General features: G+C 45.6%; 1 protein-coding gene across 7 annotated transcripts in view; it reads right to left on the bottom strand.

Moving 5' to 3' along the window:
* Nucleotides 1-22,809, bottom strand: part of KALRN (kalirin RhoGEF kinase) — a 637,474-nt gene that overhangs the window by 201,259 nt on the left and 413,406 nt on the right. For all 7 annotated transcript variants that reach the window (XM_027106834.1, XM_027106844.1, XM_027106853.1 and 4 more), the window contains exons 26-33: nucleotides 20,615-20,684; nucleotides 18,120-18,209; nucleotides 14,266-14,358; nucleotides 9,510-9,621; nucleotides 7,700-7,890; nucleotides 7,166-7,267; nucleotides 5,696-5,838; nucleotides 2,546-2,648 (exon numbers count right to left, since the gene is read on the bottom strand). In XM_027106834.1, coding sequence (XP_026962635.1) covers nucleotides 2,546-2,648; nucleotides 5,696-5,838; nucleotides 7,166-7,267; nucleotides 7,700-7,890; nucleotides 9,510-9,621; nucleotides 14,266-14,358; nucleotides 18,120-18,209; nucleotides 20,615-20,684 — 904 coding nt within the window. The remainder of the gene's footprint in view (nucleotides 1-2,545; nucleotides 2,649-5,695; nucleotides 5,839-7,165; nucleotides 7,268-7,699; nucleotides 7,891-9,509; nucleotides 9,622-14,265; nucleotides 14,359-18,119; nucleotides 18,210-20,614; nucleotides 20,685-22,809) is intronic.

Raw genomic sequence — 22,809 nt, 5'->3', positions numbered from 1 at the left:
TCAGCCTACCTGAATCAACCCACTTGCTCTTCCTCTTCTTCAGAGTCTGTTCACCTGACCACTTGGAAACCAATGGAGACCAGTTTCCTGGTCTTCGGGTATAGATAGGGGGAAATTTAACTTTGTTGATAACATCTATGAATTCAAAGATACCAATAAATGGTTTCTCTGATGAAGGACAGGGCAGGTCAAGGGAACACCTGGCTGTCCTGATCTCACTGCTCAGTGTCAGAAGAGTAAGAACATTCTAACTGCAGTGCAAGGTCACAGACAGGCCCTCCCTTTATCTGACTATTTCTAAGCAATTTTCCAGGTTTTGTGTCAGAACACAGAATCTTTCTTCATCTCCCAACCCGCTGCCCATGCTGAGAAGGTAATTAAGGGTTAATGTTCCCAACAGGCCGGGAACATTACCTGCAGCTTTCTGCTTGCAAGTAAGGAAACTTCTAGGCTTCTTTAGCATATTTAAAAATACAACATTTGTATGTATGGCTGCTTTCAGACCACCTGTTTTAGCTTCCTCTTCATGCCGCAGTTCTCTACCCACTCTGTTCATTCATTCCCCAAGTACTTCCTGAGCGTCCATGTGTGTTATGTGCTGAGGATACAGCCATGAAACAGACAGACACAACCCCGGCCCTCATCAGGGCTTAAGAGCCTGGCTATAGAGACATACATGAAACGAAAATTACACATATAAGGATTCACACTCGACAAAGCATCCACATGTCTCTACAGTATCCAGCACAGAGCTCGGCATGTGGTGGGTGCTTTTTCATGAACATGTGACTGATGTTTTTGTGGAATGTGCAGAAGGTCTGGCCAGCTGAGTTCATCTTAGCATTGGGAGCTCAAAGCTTTGACTTTAATAAGAGCGAGGGAAAAAACGTGACAGTGAATCAGGGAGACCTGGGTTCTGGTTCTTGCTTTTCCACTCCCCACTAGGATTTTCTTAGACGAGTCACTCAGTCTTTCTGGGCATCAGTTTCCTTACTTGTGGGTAATGTGTAAGTACCAGGGTTCCTCATTAACAAAGAAATGCCTGCTGTTGGAGGCGTTCTGTTCTAACCACACTCACCTTGCCAGAGGACAAGGAAAGGCCGGAGCCAGGGCTTCCTAAGACAGCTGTCTCTGGCAGAGGTGTCTGTTTAAGGGTCGCGGGGAAGACAAAGCAGCAGCCGGAAGGGAGGCATCCCCCAGACCATGGATTAATAGGCTGCTATGTCTGAACATGGGAAACATGCACTTCACTTACCACCCACTGACTGTTTAAAAATAAACACTTTCATTCATAGGATACTCTGGGTTATAGTTCTAAACAACGGATCAGAGGAGAAAGGAAAGTACAGAAATAGTTTTCTTTGTATGTTTTACAAGTAGAAAAAAAACAATTTTCCATCCACTCTGATAGTCAAAAGTGGCTTAGAAACTTGAAGGCAGGACGTCAAACAGAATGAATTACCTTGCAAGTCCTTGCTCACTAGTCTAGAGCACGATTTAGCAACATGATCTTAGGAGGTTTGGGGGGCATAGTCTTCTTTTTTTTTCCCAGTAAGAAAAAAATTAGGAAAAATCCTAATGAATGCAGATTATCTTTTAAAAATGCCCCTAACTTAGAAAACTAAAATGAAGCGAGGACACAGCCTGTTGTCTGAGGCTGAAGGACTAAGGCCAAAATACTAGGTCTAGAAACTAGGGCCAAATGGTCCTTGTAAACCCAAACCTTTATTAATAAAATCCCTAGTATCCAGAAAACGATCACCTCAAACTCTTCCGACCCTGAGGTAAGCAAATGAGAGTAGGGTCAGAGACAGAACCTTCCCCGTCCCTCCTGCACATTCAGACCGCTGAATTCCTCCGCTAGCTTGAGCAAATGCACTGAGTCTTTGCTACATTCTCCTTTCTTTGGCTCCCCATCAGAGCTCCTAACTTTTGCTTACTTGCTCCCAAATGTACGCAAGCAAGTGACCAGGTTTTCTCCTGAGACAACTACATCCCTCCACGCCGCTTCAAATACCACTTCCTGGTCCTCTGCCCCTCAGGAACTGAGCCCCAGTACTCTGGCCAGAGGAGGGCATCATTTCCACCAGAGCCCCTTCGGATAGGAGGCCCCTTCCAACCGGCATCTCTGTGGCCATTTCCCAAATCACTGATCTTGGTCTAAATTTAGGTCTCTGGAAACTATCCCAGCCTCAGCTCCCTGAGTTCCAGCCTCCCAGAAGGCAGGGCAGCCCAGGCAGCGCCGGTGAGGCATCTCAGAAGGAGAGGAAACCCAGACTCACTCTCCCCCCTCGCCAGTTCTGCTAAACTCTCATGACGTGAGAGGTCTGGCTGGCCACCTCAATCTTCTGCCCCTCAGACAAGATCTCCATGCTGTGACATACCTCCTCCAGCCCTGCTCCTTCCCCTTTGGCCGGCACAAAGAGACCACTGGCTCCTGAGGTCAGGCTCCACCATGGGAGAAATTCCTCTAGGGGTTAACTCTCCAGGGGTGGTTAAGCCAACAAGAAGTCTTGGGGGAAGGAAGGTTGGGGCACTGTCCTACCTTGTCACTGTCCACTGTGTTCTGAGAGGTCCTAGAGGCAATGGAGATGGTGTCTGGCTGGCTGCTCCCATCCCCCTGGCTGTCAACATCCTCTACTCCATCCCTGCAGGAAGAAGAGAAAAGCAACAGGGGTGGGGGTGGGGGGAGCGACTGTGGGCTTAGAGCACACAAGGGTTTCCAGCTGGGCTGGCGGAGCAGAGCCTTAGCGCTTTCCAGCAGGGATGTGTCTAAACTTATCCCATGAAAGGAAGCAGGTCCCATGTAATTTTCAATGATGTCACTTCTTGCACTTAGCAAATACATAACCACTATGTTGATAACTGAACACAGATGACTCCTCTCCGTAACTCCTCTGGCCCACGGTGCAGAGTGGGCAGCTACTTACTTATTTTCACTAGGAATGTGTCTATAAAAGGCAGTAGGAAGAAGTATGTCCTGCTTAGAACCTAGGCTTCTCTGCAGCTGCCTGGGTCATCTGCAACAGTCCCAGAGTTCAGGGTATTCAAACAGATTTTCTGTATATGCTGTAACAGGGTGGGGGTGGCTTATAGCTGGCTTATAAAGAGAACTGAGAAGATATCTTTTTGACCTGTGTTTCTTTTGCTCAAGAAAATGGGGTGGGACATCTTCCCCAGGGGAGATTATCCTTGGGAAGGTCGGACCCTCAACTTCTGGCTCTGGAGGAGTTTATTGCCTTCATTTTGGTGGGTCTTGGTGATCTCATACTTATTTATGATGATTTCTTATTAACACAGAAGACCAAGGCATCTTCTCAAAGATAAGAGGACGGTCACAGATTCTGCAGCAGCTTTTGAGCCAGCTGTGCTCCTGAGTGTCTGATAAGATAGTCTCCTAAGTGCACTCCTGACGTTTGGACCCCTGCCTGGGCCCCTGGACCACACTGCTGTCCCATTCACATGCTCCCTCAACTCTCCAGCTTTAGAACTGGGTCCCAATCCTACACTGAACCCAAAGCTCTGGCCAACGGGGATTAGATGCCTGGGAACTGGTGAAGGCTGAAGAGTCTGTGTCTGGAAAAACTGGAGATGTGGGCCGGGGGTTGGATAAACCAGCCCAGGAAGTGACAGCTCTTCCTATGGAGGTCTTTGTGAAAGTCACACCCGTGATACTGCTTATGGAGAAGTATAGCCTTAGGGGAAATGGGAACTCAGTGCCTGACAGTGTTACCACATGGGCAACATATCCCATATACCGAATCTCAGAGTCTAAATAACTACAATCTGGAGTGTGAGTGTGTGTGGACACGCGTGTGCATGTGGGCATACATGGGATGCCAGTATACATACACTGGGTCTGCTAGTCATAAAAAGTGTTTTCTCCCACCCAGAACACTTCTAAGTCAATTGTTCTCTCACCACCATTTGTGGGCTTGGGAAATGCCAATTTATTTTAATAATATAAGCCACAGATTCATAGGAAGGAAGATCTACTGTAGAAAGAAATCATGTGATGTATTTCAAAACCAAAAATAAAGGAGTTTCAGATCATCTGTTGTTTCAGATATCTGGACCAGTGCTCCCCACCATTTGTAGACAGTTGAGAGCTGGCTGTACGTTCTGCTTCCCACTATTCTGGCCCATTGCAGGCCCTTCTGGTCCACACCAGATGAGGCCAGTTCTGGGGGATGTGGGGAGCCCAACCAGGTGTGTCGGTTGCATTACCCAAGCCAGTCCACTCCTCTGTAAACTCTGTCCCCATATGCAGGGAGCCAAGCTAATGAAATAACACAATGGCTGGCTGTTCTCTGCGGAGACTGCCAAGGTTTCTCCCCCTCTCATCACAGGACAATGACCAAGAAAAGGTGTGAGGCATTTCCAAGATATGTCCATCCCATGTTCTAGAGATGCTCAAACTCTCCTACTATAGGAAAAAGGGGCCTTTCTTGCAGAGTAACCCTAGATAAGCTCACCTGAATATCCTTCCCACCATGGTCCTGGACCTTCAATTCCTTATAACTGTTTCCATTCTCTCTTCTTTATTGAAGTAGAGGCTTCCTACAGCAGGGTCTGTCTCTAGAGCTCAACTAAGTCTGCCCCTTACCTGGACTCTGGACAAAGGCAACTGAAATCAAAATAACCCCTCTAGGGAGGGGTTATAATTGTTCCTTCAGCACCGAGAGGGGACCTTATCCTGGTCATGCTGGTCTTGGGGCTCCTGCCTCCTGGAGGAATCTCTCTCTACCTCAGCCACACCCTTCTTTTGGCTACCACCTCCCTTGGTGGCTCCCAAGCCTGTGTAGCCTGGTTGGCACCAAAGGGTCAACTAAAATCTCCTGAATTTAATCCATTCATGAATAGGAGAGGAGAGGACAGCCTGTTATCACCAACATCCATCACCTCCATAACTCTGTTTTTGTTTTTTCTTTTCCAAAACTGGTATGAAGCTTTTATATGCTTTCTCTTGAAGTGCCCTCCAAGAGAGTCATTGTAGGTGACTGTAGCACGGAGACTCGAGAAGGAGATACTCAAGCAGTCATCCACTGGTCTTAGGAAAACTCAGACTCAGAAGGGCCCAGGGAGATGCAGATATAAAAAATAAGTCCTCCTCTGCCCCATCATATTGCTTATCTCAGATGAATGAAGACGAGGACTCTTGGGGCTTGCAGTAAGAGCTGCAGTGACAGTCCCACCTACCACGCCCACATTACAGTCCTTTGGCTGTCTAGCCAGCCCAGAGAGCCCCGACTCAAAGCCACCTCCTTCCCAAAGCTTTCCCCAGACACTTCACTCCAGTGCTCATCCAAAGTCCCCTCTCCTTGATGCCTGCAGCATTTCCTGTCCCTACGGGTGGTCCTGCTTCTTCTTGTCTAACTATTCCACGTGTGAGATGTGACTGTCAGGTGGTTCTTGAGGGAATGGACTCATCTTACACTTCCTTTTATCTTCCCCAGGCACCCAGCACCGTGTTTATCAGAGGACAGGTGCCCAGGGAAGCCCTGCTGAATGTAACTGTCAGTAACAGTAATGAGATGCTTAAAGAGAAGGTGACTCCTCTTAGGTAGAACTCAGTGGGGTGTCACAGAGAGGGGTGCCGCCTGCAGAGTGCACCGCCCCCGTGGAAGCAAAGGTTCACCCCACCCCCACTCCCGGAAGCCTGTGAGGCTGTGCTGGGGGCAGAGACGCTGGTTACCTCTTACTATTGTTCCTCTGTTTGGCTGGTGTTTTGGGGAGCTGGATTGGCTCCTTCAAAGCTCCTTTCAGGTGGATGATCCTCTCCTGAATCACCTCGCGTATGTTCTTGATCCATTCCTGCTTGGTTTCTATGTTGGAGGCCTGGAGTGCCACAGGGAGAGAGAGTGAGAATCCCATTTCCCTTCAATCCACTGAGACAGTTCTCAACCCTCCTCTTGCAGGCTTAATCCATCATCTTCAAGGATACCAAACGTTGGAGGGGTTTATTTCTCTCGTTTTATACTTGTGACTCTTCAATCCCAGGGACATGCTTCTCCAACTCCTAGAACAGGGCTATGACCCCAAGACTCAATGTAGATTTCTACGGGATGATTTTCAAAGTATTTAATAACCTGGGAGGCACTGACCAGCACTGATAACTGCCCCTGCTGGGCCAAGGGTTAACACTTCAGTTACTAGATTCTGAGGAGGTCTGGGGAGCACAGGAGGGGCAGCAAGGGGGCATTTGGAGGCAGCGGCCATTTACCAACTGGTATAACTGGATATACGTCAGGAGGCTCAACACCTATATGGCTACATTGGCTTGTACTGATTGAAAGTCAGTCCTGGGTTTTTAGCCCAGTAAACCTGTTCATTGAAGGCATTGCTACCAATCCATGAACACCCCATTTGTCTTCATGGAAGTTTTTTCAGGTACTTCTGCCTCACGTCAGGTAGCAGCTATGCTGGCATTCAGAGTAAACAGGTGTGAAGCTTGGTCCGGGCTGGCCCATCTCCTCCTTGGGGATGGGCACTTCCCTGGTAAGCACGTGACTGGTGGGTGCGCCATGTGCAGGATCTCTCCTCGGTTACACTAACAGGACCACGGGCACTGACTCAGTTCCCAGGCTACGTGCACCCTGGGGAGCTGAGGTGACTCCTTAAGGCCCCTTCTCAACACTCCTCTCAATCAGCATAGTTCCCATGTTAGTATGATTCACTAGAGCTCCTAGAACATAAGTTCCCAGAGGACTGGGTTCATATCCCATACAGAGTTATCCTCCACAGCACTGAGCAGAATACCTTATATGTGGAAGGTGTTCAGGAAAAAAAATGTGGAGTGAATGTGGAGCAAATCAAGGTGCCGTTTACCAAAGGGTCATTTGTTGTCCTTGCCACTTGAAGGAGCCATAGGGACAGGACGTATTTACGTGGGCCCTGTTGAGGCCATTCCCTGCCTTCTTCCCGCCATGCTCCAGCAGGTGCCTGCACTTAGGAGATGACTCATCTTGAGATTTCAGGCTACTTTCATGATAGAATTTGCATCTCAACACCCATGTGAAGCTACCCTTCCCGAGAGAGAGAGAAGCCCAGTGGCCCGGTGGAGTCTCCAGGCCCCAGCTTTCAGGTGGATCCTGCCCACATCCCTCCGCGTTCCCTTCAGCTATCCCCAACCTTGGTCTTGTGCCCAGCAGAGAGCAGTACTTACTTTCAGCACTGTTTTATTGTCTGAGGATGGGGTGCGCCCAGACCACAAGGCGAATTTGCAGGGATCGCCCTCTACGTGCTCCGTCACACCCAGCTCTGAGGTCTGTAGACAGGAAATGCCTGTGAGAGGCGGGGAAGGGGAGGGCAGTGGGGAGACTTAGGGCTGGGGTTGGGAAGGGAAAGGCAACAGAGAGGAGAGGACCGAGGGAGGGGCTCTGTCAATCAAACTTAAACAGATCGGATGTTCTGTTCTACCCAGGATGCAAGGACCTACAGGCACGTGCCTGATGAGCAGGTAGCAGGGAGGGAAGGTGAAGAGGGAGGCGCCCAAAGCCAACTGGAAGAAGAACGGTGAACGCTAAGATGCAAAGGTGGGAGTTGAGGGGGCGCTTTCCAACTAGGACGCATTTTCATTTGTCCAGGATGGTTTTGGTGTGGCGCCAGGGGAGAGATGAGCGGAGTGTTCAAGACCCCTTCCTGCCCAAGGGCACTATGCAAATGGAGAGTCTCATCTGACCCCACCTGCCCCACCTACCAGTAGCTTGTTCTTGTAAACATATTTTGTGTGTCCTGAAGAGTCTTTGATCTCCTTGCTGAAAACTAAGGAGATCTCAAAGAGGAACAGGTGTCGCTCGCGCCCCTTCCGGATCAGCGACTTGGGGTCCCACACTTGAAAGGCATCCTGCAGAATCAGCTCCCCCTGCACGTCCAGATTCTCGTCGAACCCTAAAAAACACCCAGGCCTCCTCTCCAGAACCAGTATCAGTGGAACCTCCTGCAAAGCTCCTGTGCAGCCTCCCCCAGCCCCACTGTCAGCCGGGGACCTCCTGCAAAGTAAACCCCATCTCTCCTTCTCCCTCCACAGCTCCCACTGTCCCTGTCTTGGAGCTCGGAGTGGGGCTGAGGACAAACGCTGCCTGCCCGAGTGCCCTTGACTCTACTCCATTTGTTGTTGCTTCATTTCTTACGTTCCATTCCTAGGACTCTTCCTAGGATCGCTCCTATACTGCGTGGTGCACAAGGCTTCAACAATTTATATTCATGCCACTTTAACAGAGGTTCTCAAACTTTAGTGTGGGTAAGAATCACCTAGATTGCTTATGAGAACACAGATTCCTGCCCATTCCTCCACTCCCAAGAGACCGGGATTCAGTAGGGATGGGGTGGAGCCCATGAATTTGCGCTCTGACGAGCTCCCAGGTGCTGCTGCTGCTGGTGCACAGAGCAGCCCTTGAGTAGCTGGATCCGGAATACAGGTCAGGGACAGGCCGGAGGAGAGGGTACTTACAGAGCCGGACATGCAGGGGTGGGGGGTGGGCGTGGGGAGTAGGTGCAAACAGAAAAGAAGAGGTGGAGAAAGTGTGACACTAGGAATGTTCAGATGGTCAGGGCTCAGTCTAGAGCAGGTAATCAGGGCTCCTTTGCATGAAGAAGTGGGGCTTCCTGTGCTAAGGGTGGCCCAGGAAGTACTGAAACCAGACCAAGTCTTTTAGATGGCGTTGGGGCGGGGCAAGTGGTGGGGGGTGATGGAGACCAGAAGAGAGGAAATACCCCACAGGTTTACCGTGTACAACGGAGTAGACTCACCTTCCTTATCTCACCTGTTTGTCAGCCCAGACTGGGATACTGAGTATTAACACATCGAACAGTTTCCACCCCAAAGAGGCTGCTCTGCCCATATCTGCTCTGTTCTGCGGTGTTAGGAGCACTTATTGGAGTCTCACTCTACCAGGTTTCTGGGTCCCAAGAGCATGGTTCCAGCCGATGAACGTGCTTCAGCAAAGTCCTATCAGGTTTAGCTGGCTGGACTTTCCTTACCAGCTAGGAAGGGCATGAGGGTAGCTGCATACCAACGTGAATGTACTTAATGCAACTGAACTGTACACTTCAAAATGGTTAGGACAGTAAACTTTATGTTATGTATATTTTAGTATATAAAAAAAGAGCAGGGCGCAAGGCTAAAGACGGTGGGTGTGTGTATGTGCAGGATTTCTACTTATTCTGATGACAAACGCAGTGCAAATGTTATGCAGAGGAAGAGGGCTGCTGTGGGTCAGGGGCTCTAGCACATTTATAGTAAGGATGACAGCCTGTCCTACTCTACCTCTCAGGCAGCAAGTTGTCCACATATTTGATTCGGCACAGGCCTGGAGGCAGGTGTTAGCTGAGCTAGCCCCTGTGGATCTCCTCGCACGCTTCCCCAGGACCTATGTAACAAGTTGCCATTTCTCCTCTCTTCTAGCTTGGCCCCTTGCCTGACTTCATGCCACTTCCCTCCCATGACACAAGCTTCATGGTCTTAGGAAAGGAGGCGGCTCCCCTGAGGAGGCTGAGAGGACAGCTACCTTCCAGCATGCTGACGTGCATGGCATCATTGGCTTTCTTTGGGACGCTGAGCATCACCTCCAGGCCATCCTTGAGCTCCCCTTTCCCTTCTTCACAGCAAGTTAAAAGTTCCTGCGAAAAAAGTCCAGATACATTGAGAACCGTTTCCCCCAGCTTCCCCACCATCCCGCTACCTAACCCCTCAAGGCAATTATATACCATTTCCTCAAGGATTTATACACCAGCTTCATTCTCTGTAATGGTCCCCTCTGAGGCATAAGGAAAGTGGGGTGGGGTGGAATGGTTATCTCCAAAGAATTCAACCACCATGCTTTTCCCAGGCCGAGCTTCCTCAGCTCAGTCTAATCCAAACTAACTCAATTCAACCCAACTCCCAAATGGCTGGCACTAGAAGTCAGCAACTAGGGCATTCTCTGTCACTCGACTGACCTCCTGGAGGTCAGGGAATACCCCTGGCAAAACACATGAACAGAGGTGCAGTGCTGTGTGATCATAAAGAGGAGACAGATGGTGTGCGAAGGACACACGGTGCTCATACATCGCTGCATGCCTACTGCCAGCACCACTTTTATTTACACACCTCTACTGCCTGAATGACTTCCACCATACTGGGAGCAACTTGGGGTTATGGACATTACAGGCATAGTTGTTCAGTTATCAAAGATTTTTAGATCATATGGATCAGGAGTTCCTAACCTGGGGCCAATAGACGGGATTCTGGATTAGTCCTTGCGTTGTCAGATGAGGACACTGTGATTAATAGGGACAGAGATTTCCCCCAGGTTATAGAATTCACTAGAGGCCATGCAGGAGCCTGAATCCAGGTCTCCTGAACCCAAATCCAGGTACTCCATCCACCATGCCAACCTGTCTTCCACCTGTCCTCCTGGAGCGTGTCCCCTCTTTTACATCCTCATTGGAGACTAGGTCATTACTATATCCATAAAAGATATATAGTATCTGGTGGATGGAGAAAAGATAATTTCCAACTGTTTTAGTAACCATAAAGGCCACTCGGAATGATTTCACCCAAACCAGAAGAATGCTGGCTTTCATTGTTCCTATCAGGGTTATCGTATCTTGCTCACTTGGACAATGGGAAGGAAAAGGTTAAGAGATCTACAATCCATACTCTCTCCTTCTGTGGAGGAGAGAGGGAATGGTGTAAGGGAAGGCAGGGAATGGGTGGATGGGTGGGGATGCATTTCCAGGAAAGAAAGAAGTTGACAAGATCAAACCTTATAAACACATTAATGACAGACCTCTTGACAAACTAGTAGTACTTGCTAGCAGGAGAGTACTTATTTATGGAGTGCTGTTAGTAGGATATATCTGGTCTGTCTAGGACTTCTCATGGTAAACAAACACAGAATCCATGGGCAATATCACATAAGTTACACAACTGTCTAAGTAAAAAGTGATTACATTTCATGACCAAAATGGCTCTCTTCAGGGTAAGTGATAGGATGCGACATACATCATTTAGAAACCTTGCCTGTTAATCAGGGCCACAGTACATCCTGATGCTGTAAGAAAGGACTTGGAGCTATTGGTGATCTTCTCTCTGTGCTTTACCTCTGTTTTGGGATTATTTGTATCTTTGAAATTATTAGTAAAGCTTTATACTTGGTAAGATTATCTGATTAATGAGCATCTGATATGAGAATCCAAGCCTTTGTGTCATCTTGGATACATTTCCATATGAAGAAGAGAGCTTTGAGTGTCCAAAGAAGAGGTGAACTGCCCAGAGTACATGTTTGGGAGGTAGACATGATCAGTTCTCAGCTCTGTCCTTGGTTCCAGTCAGTATAATAGTATCATCATTCAGAAAGCTGTATTTACTTCTGCCAACCTGAAGTTCTCTGATTCTCCCCATCCTTTCCTAATTTTGATCCTCCCAACCTGTTCTCATACATCATCAAAGGAACTTCTAGGCAGAAACATAAGACAAAAATAAGAAATATGCTTCAGGGATTTCCCTGGTGGCACAGTGGTTAAGAATCCACCTGCCAATGCAGGGGACAAGGGTTCGAGCCCTGGTCCAGGAAGATCCCACATGCCGTGGAGCAACTAAGCCCACGCGCCACAACTACTGAGCCTGCACTCTAGAGCCTGCGAGCCACAACTGATGAGCCCGCATGCCACAACTACTGAAGCCCGCGTGCCTAGAGCCTGTGCTCCGCAACAAGAGAAGCCACCGCAACGACAAGCCTGTGCACCGCAACGAAGAGTAGCCCCCTCTCGCCACAACTAAAGAAAGCCCGCGCGCAGCAACAAAGACCGAACTCAGCCAAAAAGAAAAAGAAAGAAATATGCTTCAGTTTGCAACAGAAAACACCTATTAGTTTAACCTCCCAAAGTAATCTGACAAGTCCACCGATCAACTAGCAAAACCAATGAGTTCTCCTCAGATCCCTGCTATGGTTTACGACAGCATATTTAATTTAGACTCCACAAGGACAGCTGTAGCAGATTTACATGCAGACAACCGAACACTCTGACTTTCACTTTCATGCAACACTTAAAGGGAGGAACCCCAGAGGATACTGATAATTAAGTATTAATTTATTCGGAATAAAACTAACTTGAATAAGAACATAAATCCCATATTATTTATTTATAGTAAAAGCAAACTATTGTTCTTTTACTCAGCAAGCACTCTGCTACCAGCACATTTAAAAGAGGTCAAATTTATCTTAACTCTTTTTTGTCCCAAATAATTTTCAATGTCTCTACAACAAATTCCCCCTACTTCACTGTCTCCCTTCTCAGTTACCTGCACGGTCCTCTCTTCCTAAAACATCCAGTTACAGAATGAAGGCCCAGAGCCCACCCCTCCATCTGCCTAAAGCAAAACACAGGGAAACCCATCCATCCTCTACTTCCCTCCCTTGTCCATGTCACAAAATTCATCCCAGGAACTTCAGCCTTATGGGATTAACAGGGAGAGGTGACAAACTATATTTCTTTTCGAACTGCATCTTCATTGATTTAAGACCCTGGCAGTGTGGGTGGGCATGCCAGTTTTGTTTTGTTTTTTCAATGCACAACCCCAGCAATTCCCGAAAAGGCTTTGGGATACTTAAATTTGAAAACCACAAAAATAAATTAAAAAAAAAAATCTTCTGGCACAAGAAAAATCATTTAGAAGCGTCGTGCATCAAGTGGGCTAGAGAAGGAGAGGATAATTATACACAGAAATCTGGTTAAGGAGAAATTCCTGCAAGTAACCACAAAAGTGGATGCTAACTCTCTGACAGTCAAAGGCAAAGAAGGACCTCAAGCTCTTCTGATTTAAAGGTAGGAAGCACACCAATTTTTCAGAAGAGAAGCCTCTCGCCACCACTCCGAGATCTTAGGAGAATTTCTGTGAGCCTTTATATAAGAAAATTCAAAAACAGACAGGATGGCATCCTCAAAATGCCGGCAGCAGTTCTGCCCGAACAGCCGTGATGTTCTGCATAGTTATTTCTGATACCAGTCTCAATAAAGGCCAAGGGCGTGATGCCCTGTGGTGATTCTCTAAGTCATTTCTTCAGGGTTGGGAGACTGGAGGGCCTGGAAGTGAAGCCCATTGTCTCTTCCTGGAGTCGAAGAAGGAGATGGCTTGAAGGAGGAGGCTGAAGGGGAAGAAGGATGGTGCAGGGCCCTCCCCTGATCCAGAGGTGAGAAGAGAGGTCGGGGCACGACTCACTGCTGCCCCCACTCCTCTTATCACGGAGCTACAAGTGCTAAGGCAGGAAGACCCCACAGACTGGAAAGCTGGGCACACCCCAACGTGACTAGAATCTAAATTTGAAACTAGACTGGTTTTCAGATTTAGTGAAGCAGATAGAATATGTGAAGTTCAGCAAGCATCTCACAGAGCTGAACTTCAACAGATTTTCTCTGGAACTATACTACTTATGACATGCCTCTCCCTATGCTTTTATCCTTTGCATTTGAGGAGCGACGAGCAAAATATTCAAACTTAGGGAAAACTCCACGCTTGCACATTAAGAATTAATATAGATACAGGTTATATAACTGCCTATGATATTGATGTCCCAGGCTTTCTGTGGGGAAATGTCATATTTTCAGACTGTCAGTGTGTCCTTCTCTGAGAAGAATCAGCCCAAATCACTCAGTATTTTACATAATTTGATTATTTGACTTTCAAAGAAAAAGATTTTGGAAAAAACCCAAATCTCTTGGCTGGCTCCAGAAGAACCCCTAACATATGGGATCCTGCAGAGCGCCACTGTGTTTTAATATGTACTTTTTAACCATTTCCTCTCTGAAACCTCCTAGTCTTGACAAACATGGAGATTAAGGCAATGGTAGGTGCTGCCCTGGGCCTCCACTGCCCACGTAGACTGGCACTGCCCCTAACACCTTGACCCCGGATCCCATCGGAAGCAGGGTCCACCAGGAGGAATCTGCCCAAAAGGAAAGGACAGGAGAGACTCTATGTACCAGCCAGTGCCTGGGGTTGCAGTCACTAAAAGCTGTGCGGTGGTGGATGCACGTGAAAATAGTCACAGTCCATTCCTGCTCCCATTTCTCCTCTCCCCCACCCCAATAAGCATCTGGAATTTCATGGGATAGAACATGCAGTCTAGAACCAGCAGTGCCAGCGTGGGCTCATCTCTGAAGTTCTGCTCCAGGTAGAGGAAAGGTCTTCAGGTGGAAGCTTTCCCATCCTTGGGCAAAGCTGGGACTCCCTGGGCCTGGTCAACAGTGTGGTCAGGGTGGCAGAGAGGGGAGGGCAGATACCTTCAGGAGCAGCTGGTACTTAGTGATCCTCTGGACGGGCTTAATTAGGTAGGAAGAGATGGAGTTGGCCAGACCGTGCCGCTGCTGTATCTCCTACAGGGATTAAAAATGGGCACCGTTAGACACAGAGGGCCATGTGCACGTATGTCTTCTGGGAGGAGGTGGGCTGGGTTAAGGAGAGAGGAGAAAAGGGAAAAGGCCACACAACTATGAGAAACTGCTCTTGGATGGGAAAAGGAGGAGGAATGGCATTCTATCAAGGGAAAATGTATAAACCAAAACACACAGGAAATAATCATTGTATCTTTAGATGGTAATGAGGACCATACCTGAGCAGAACAGAGGGTCACACCTAGATTCTAGAAAAGTGAAAATACACTTAGATGAGAAGATGGATGTAGGTCATTGATGGGGTGGAGCTAGAAGCATGAATTAGGATGTGATGGGGAGCTTCTCAGGGGTAAAGTATTGTAGATTTTAAATAGAAGCAACATATGGTGAAAGCAATGTTTCAGAAAGATTAATATAAGCCTAATAGCAACACAGAGGGTGGAAGCTGGGAAATAGAGACAGAGAGACCAGTTCAGAGATTACTGCCAAGGTCCGAGTGTGTAAACACGCAGTTACCATATGATCCAGCAATTCCACTTCTAGGTAAATACCTGAGAGAAATCAAAACATATGTCCACACAAAGACTTGTATAAAATGTTCATAGCAGTATTATTAAGAGCAGTGAAAAGGTGGACACAACCCAAATCTCCATCAACTGATGAATGAAAAAACAAAATGTAGTATAGTCATACAATGGAATATTATTTGGCCATGAAAAGGAATGAAGTACTGAGACGCTACAACATAGCTGAATCTTAACTTCCTGCTAAGTGAAAGAAGTCAGTCACAAAAGAACACATATTATATCATTCCATTTTTAATGAAATGTCCAGAAGAGGAAAATCTATAGAGATAGGAAATAGACCATTGGTTGCTTTGAGCTGGGGGAGTAGGAAGGAGGATAAGGTGGAGGGGTGATAGCTAAAGGGCGTGGGGTTGCTTTATGAGAAGATGAAATAGTTGCACATGTCTGTGAGTATACTAAACAATTAAATTGTACCCTTTACATATATGTAGAATATACATCTGTATCTCCAGGTGTGTAATGTGGGGGCTTGCCATAAACAAAGATTAGTGAGAACAAAGCGTTGGGAGGATTACAAGAAACATCTTAAAACTCGGACAAGATAGGACTTGCTACGAGGCTATGAAGGAGGGTGAAAAAGAGGGAATAATATTAAAAAAAAAATTCCATTTTCCGCCAACTATCCCAGAAAGTAGCAATTTTCTCACTCATTTGCCTCTTCCCTAGAGGTGTGTAGTTATAGCAGGACTTATTCAAGGAAAATGGGCAAACAGCGGACAGCTTGACCCTATTTGGGCAAATGAACATTGTGAGTTTACTTGGGGGCTTTGGCAGGTGAGGACAAGCAATAATGCACCTTTGACAGGCTTCCCGCTCTGACAAGGTGCCAGTTCGGGGAAGGCTTCATGTGGACAGGGAGGAAGGGGCGGCCTCCGGAGGCTTGAGGTCAGCCCAACCAAGCTTAGTAATCAACATGCACCAGACACCACAGCCTCACGCTTCCCACGTTTGGAGTAGAAAATTCCAGATCATGTCAATGTACGGGTCTTTCTTGGACTTGAATTTTCTGTGCTCTCTTTACAATAATGGATAATAAGACTGTCTTTATTGGGGGTTTATCTCTTATAGAAGGAGGGCCTGAACTAGATGGTTTCTAGGTGTAGAATTTAGGGAAACCCTTCTGACGGAAGGGGGAAAGCTACAAAGATGATGCTTTCTGGAATGCTTTGGGGACAGTCAGGAGGGTTTACTGCTCTCCCTCCCCACCTCTGGGCCAAGCTCCAGGAACTGCTACTGGTCTGGTTTTCTGGCTTCCACTGGCCTCCCCAACTAACGTAGAGGCTCATCAGGCATGACGTTGGAAAATGGGGGGTGGGGTGTGAAATTTGGAGTATATCTGACTGCAAGTCGAAGTCTAGAAACAGGGATATGAGGAATGTAGGGCTAGGGGAGAACACAGTTTAGCACCAGACATTGTAACGTGTACAAAACGAGCCAGGCAACCCATCAGTCAACCTCAAGGGACTCCCAGGTGGGGGGAGGTGTGTGTCATAGGAAGGTCCACCGTTAACCTGCCAGAACGCAGATTGTTACAAACGCCGTAGAGAGACACAGAGGATACTGCACGCATAGAGAGAGGCAAGGATTCACGCAGGAAGCAACACGTGACCTTTAAAGGCTAGGAAGTACTTCTAAGAGTGTCTGTGTGGCCTGTGTGCCCGCCCGCACCTGTGTGGGCAGAAAAAATGTGAAGTGGAAAACAGGACACAGTGCATTTAAAACTTCAAAAAGACCCTTCTGGTTACTGTTGATGAATAACCAGAAACGTCTTAAGAGAAATACATTATTAAGCAGAGATAATAGCGCTATAGGGCATCCCAGATGATAGTCAATAAATTCTGATACCAAGTTAGAGAAAGACTTTTCTTGGGTTTTCTGTTTAAACAAATATAACCTCAGAAATTCCACTTTGGGACAATTTCCATAGGAATACTCCGTTTTTAAAAATCACGTATGTTTTTTCTTGTCTGGCTTTTACCCGTTCAAGTGTCATTTCTTCACTGAGCAACAAGACACTTGTAGAATCATTTCTGTTATAGCAGGGTCAGGCTAGAAAGATGCTCAGAGAAAGTTTATTCTGTAAGCTTGAGTATGGGAACCATGTTTGAATGTCTGACTCCCCACGGGGCCTGGCACACTATCTTGAATACAGTAGACATTCAAAGATTTATAGATGGAATGAGGTAGGCAGAAGGTTAGATTGATAGATACTAAAATGATATGACTACCAGAATGGCCATCACTGCTGCCACCTATCTCTCACTGAACTTCACTTTTTATTCTCATTTTTTTTTCTCCCTCTGTTCTTCCCGTGCATCCTGCAGTGACCCGTCTGATTCTGTCACTCTCTGGGGACCAGCAGTATATAGACCATCATTCACCAACAGGATTGCATCCTCACCCAAAACCAGAGGACCAGACAAGGTACATCGGCTCTGAGTCTTCTCTTGGCTTCCATCACAGCATAAGTGCTCAACCCTGGCTGCACGTTACTCTCACCTGGAAATGTTTAAAACTCTCAATGCCCAGGCCAAACCCAGGCTGATCATATCAAAACCAGGGCTGGGAGCTTAATCACTATTTTTCAAAGCTCCCCAGGTAATTCCAATGGGCAGTCAAGGTTGAAACAATCGCATTAGAGTAGTCAGTGACTCCCAAACTTGAGCAGGTATCGGAGTCACCTGGAGGGCTCCTTAAAACTCAGATTGTTGGGCTCCAGCCCTGGGGATTCTGATTCAATAGATCTAGAGTGGGGTCCAAAATCCATATTTCTAACAAGTTCTCAGGTGATGCCGATGTGGCTGGGCTGAGGGCACATTCTGAGGAACCCCTACGTTTGAGGAGCTATATATGCAGAAGTGGAATATCCTAGCACGCCTCCTCTGCTTGTGAGATTTATGGCTAGCTGGATTCGGTGTGGAGGCACGGAGGCAAATGCGCCTTATCCGAAACCACAGGACTTGAGATGGGATGGAGTAAAACAAAAGATAAACACTGCTTTTGTTTTTCTCCACGTTTTATCCACGAGAGAGAGGTTAGGAGGGGCTGGTAAAGAAAAATGAGGAACAAAGGATAGCTAAAAACCCATGACCTCAAAGTAGAGGAGCAATTTCCACCTGCTCATCAGTGGTTCAAGGATGGAAATTCACAGCTTACATCAAAGAAGGTGCCTGCGTGCTCCAGGATCAGCTGGTTGGAGTCAGGCTTGTTTTTACAGTAGGTGACGTACATCTGAAATTTGTCTGCCTAAAAAAAACAAAAACAATAATAGGTCAGCACCCATTAGTTGCTCCCTTCTGTTGACTGCCAGCAAGGGCTGCGCAGTTAAACCCTCAGATATTGCGTGATACAGGATGATCCGTGGCAAATGTCCTGGGCTCATCGGGCCTGTGGTCCCCTAACAAACTTTGGGATGCTTTGTTCCTATCATCAGGGGGAGAAAGCTCACTGAAAGTGAGCTCGTTTTAATACTAGTCAGTGCTAGATAGAATTAAAAAAAAAAAACAATTCACATATCCTCATGTATCCTGACGCTGGACAGAATTTACTGAGAGATTATCCCCCTTTTTGGATTACCTACAATTGCGCTTCCCATCTTGAAAAATGACAGCATTTGCTCTGAAAACGAAAGTCAAAGAATGAAAACGAAGTGTGATCTCAGAGGGAGATCTGCTAGAACTACAATGTCTCCACTGGGGGCAGTTTGTAGGGCATGTTAAACGCCTATGCTACCATCCCCCACTTCCCAGAAGCAATGATGGGGGAAAGGAAAGCAGGGGGACCCTCTGGGGCAGGGTCTGAACAATGAGTCCTAACCAGATTGCTACTTCAAGTCAAGAATTTTATGGCTTGGTGAAAATTCATTTCTCATGTCTTTGGGATCCTCTGGGTCAGTGTTTCACAGCCTTTCCACTGGAAAGGGTGTGTGTACTTTGGCCACCAAGCACTTTTCCCATTTGTGAAATGCTCCCATCCTCGTGCCTATATCACATTGGGGACGTCCTCTTCTAAGAAAGCAGCCTAGCTATGTTTTAATTATAGCAGGCTTTCATTTATGCCACCACTTTCCCAAGTTCTTTATATATATTAACTCGTTTGTTCCTTATGAGAACCCTATGTGGTGAGTTCTATTATTATCATCCCCATTTTACAATTGTGAAAATGGTGGCATAAGGTTGGTGAAGTAACTTTAAATTCCCATAGTTACAAAGGGGTGGAGCCCAGGCCAGCTGCCTTCAGGCTTCTTGGTAATAACTGTTGCTGTTCAATACATTGCAAACAACTCTTTCTACCCTTTACTCCTGCACTACACTCATAAATTAAGATGATAAGACTTAAGAAAGTCACTTTGGGATAATTCTTGGCAAAATGTGCCTATTTTACACCATCATGAAAGGTTTTCTGAAACTAGTTTTAGGGTTTATATACTACCTGGGAGGCATTCATCATCCCTAGGAGATGTTGATAAACCATACTTATGGTTGATGGTAAGGCAAATCCACAGTATGTATGAAACAAGATACCAAAAAACCCCCAAAACCTTCACTTAATGGTCAATCTCATTTTTTCTCTACACTGGCCATGCAAGGGATCATAAATTATTTATCAGCACTAATGTGAACTGTGCATGGGCTCACGTATTTAGAGGCGAAAAATGTATTAGCACAAAATAAGATGGCAGTCTGAGACTTCCTTAAGAAATGAGAGTGTGCCAGGAAGCAAATGTTATAGTTTCAGAAAACGGAAGTAACTCAGGTCTTGAGTTGTGGGATGAGCTGTGAGATTAATTACATGTCAATGGGCTAGCCAACGTCCTAGCTCCTCTGAAATGTTTCCGTATATAGGATATAAAACATAACCATAGCCCTGCCTATTCCAGAGGGCTGTTAAGAGCACAAACTCTCTGAAGAGTGAAGACATTTGGAAAAGTAATTAGCCCATTTTGAGTGGAAGTTATAATTAGTTAACTGTTGAATATTAGAGCTCCTGGCCCTGGGGAAGGATTTCCATGTTTAGTTGCACTTATTGTACTAGGTGGACTTCCCTCAAGATGCTGGCACTCATACCATGAACCTGAACTCAGGATAATGTGGCACAGAGATGCTAACAGACAATAATGTTTCTGTTTGTATAAGTAGAACCTAGTAAATTCAGCCCATTTACTTGGCCCAAGAAAGAGAATGACTAGATTTGCATCCTGTAGGTCAGAATTGGGATGGATACCCAAGGAGTCTGTTCTCTAATAAGGAAGAAAATGTAAACAATGGTTTGGTGGATTTCTAAAGTTCTAATTCCTTAATCCTCATCCTGCTGAAAACACAACAACTCGTGGATGGAGCTGGAGTAGTTCTTCTGCCAAGGGTGGGGGTCTTGTTCCAATCTCCTGACATCTCAATTTTAGAAAGTTTCTGAGAACTTAAGGTGGAGCTTGGACACACCATCTAAGGACCTTCCCCAAGGAGGGCTCTGCTCCTCAGGGACAGACTGCTTCTTTCAGATCTACTCATGGCCCCACTCTATAGCCCTTGGTCCTGTGTTAGAATTTCAGTGACACCAATCAGCTCAGGCACTGAACAGTGATGTCATCTGGTAGCATCTGCATTCCTGGAAACCATGTGACAGTGGGAGGAGAAGAAGCTCAGGTCGGTTACCCAGGTAACAAAGCAGTGTCCCACATCCTCAGGCAGCTGCTCATACTTCTCCAGCTCTTTGAGGAAGATGCTGCAAGGGGAGAGAAAGGCCAAATCAGACATCTCTGTACTGCTGACCCCCTCTCCGCCAGAGGCTTATACTGAGGTCATCCCAACCTCGTAAACTCTCCATTATTTACACGTGGCTTCTCTACTCTCTAAGCAACACGTGGTAACAAGCGATTTTAAATATGTTGGAACTAATTTCATTAAAATTTCTATTAATTGATTAATTAGTGCTACTTAACATTGTTTCCCTTAAGGGTTTACACTTCTCAGGCTGAAAATAATGAAATATTATACTTGTGTTGGGCATTTCATTTTAACAGTAACTATGACTATTTTTTTACACAAGTAATCCGAGCACGTTGTAACATTTAAAAATATACAGATAAAGGTGTCAAAAGAACAAAATAAATATCATCTATGATCCCAGAGATAGGTGGAAAAATTCTGAATCCTACACTGACTTCTTTCCAATTTTTCACTTTCTTCTTCCATCAGTACCCAGTTTGTGCTAAAAGACCGAGTTAACGTTTCCTAATGCTGACATTGTGGGGAAAGAAAATTTAATGGGGAAAAAGCCGTAATACATTTCAAAGCTGAATTGAATTACTACTGAATTATCTGCCATTGTGGATATCTGAGCCATGGCTCCCTTCTATCTTAATAAATAATAAAGAGTTGACTATACCAACTTCGAATTAATGTATTAAACAATTGGTTTGAGCTCAGAGAATATAAGCTCAAATAAGCCAGAATCACTGGAATGGAATTTGCTTTTTAAAAATCACACAAAGTTTTTCAAATAAAAAATAATATGAGGCTGTGGGGAAACATACTGGTGGAGATGGAAGACGGTATAATCTTTGCACAGGTCAATTTGATAACATCTATCAAAATAAAAAATGTACTTATCTTTGCCTCTGCAATTTTAATTTTGGAAAATGTCCTATAGTTGTAGTCACATGTGTGTAACATGAAGTATATACATGTAGATTCACTGTGGCACTGTTCATAACAGCAAAAGATGGTCTATAGATGACAAAGTAAACTACAGTACATCCACAGAACCATATACTATGTAGCTATAAAAAATGGCTAAGCTTTTTAGGTTTTCACATGGAAGATCTCCAGGGCAGGCTGTTAAGTAAAAAAAGCAAGGTGTGGAAGAATGTATCTAATATTCTGCCTTTTGTCTAAGTAAATAATATATACTCTTATTTCCAACCCAAGAAACTAATGGTCAAAGTGTACAATTTCAGTCATGCCATATAAGTTCTGGAGATCTATTATATAGCATAATACTTATAGCTAACAATAATGTATTGTATACTTAAAAGTTGCAAAGAGGGTAGATCTTATGTTAAGTGTTCTTATATAATAATAATAGGGGAGAAAACTTTGGGAGGTGATAAATATGTCTATGGCCTTGATGGTGGTGATGGTTTCATGGGTGTAGAGTTATCCCCCAACGCATCAGGTTGTGATATTAAATACGTACAGCTTTTTACATCAACCGTACTTCAATAAAGTGGTTAAAAAGAAAGTCATTACCTAAAATGAAAAGACAACCTACTGAATGGGAGAAAATATTTGCAAATGATATAACCAATACAGATTAATATCCAACATATATAAATAGCTTATACAACTCAACATCAAAAAAACAAACAACATGATTTAAAAATGGGCAGAAGACCTGAATGGATGTTTTTCCCAAGAAGACATACAGACGGCCAACAGGCACACGAAAAGATGCCCAACATCACTAATCATCAGAGAAATGCAAATTAAAACCACAGTGAAGTATCACCTCACACCAGTCAGAATGGCTATCACCAAAAAGAACACAAATAACAAACGCTGGAGAGGGTGGGGAGAAAAGGGAACCCTTCTACACTGTTGGTGGGAATGCAAATTGCTGCAGCCACTGTGGAAAACAGCATGGAGCATTCTCCAAAAACTAAAAATAGAGCTACCATATGACCCAGCAATTCTACTCCTGAGTATATATCTGAAAAAATTGAAAACTCTACTTTGAAAAGACACATGCACCCCAATGTTCATAGCAGCATTATGTACAATTGCCAAGATATGGAAGCAACCTAAGTGTCCAAGAGATGAATGGATAAAGAAGATGTGGTATATATACA

This window comes from Aethalodelphis obliquidens, unplaced genomic scaffold (genome assembly GCF_003676395.1).
Source record: "Aethalodelphis obliquidens isolate GAN/ISIS:26980383/991018 unplaced genomic scaffold, ASM367639v1 scaffold1, whole genome shotgun sequence".
NCBI lineage: Eukaryota > Metazoa > Chordata > Mammalia > Artiodactyla > Delphinidae > Aethalodelphis > Aethalodelphis obliquidens.
This window is presented reverse-complemented; position numbering and strand designations above follow the sequence as displayed.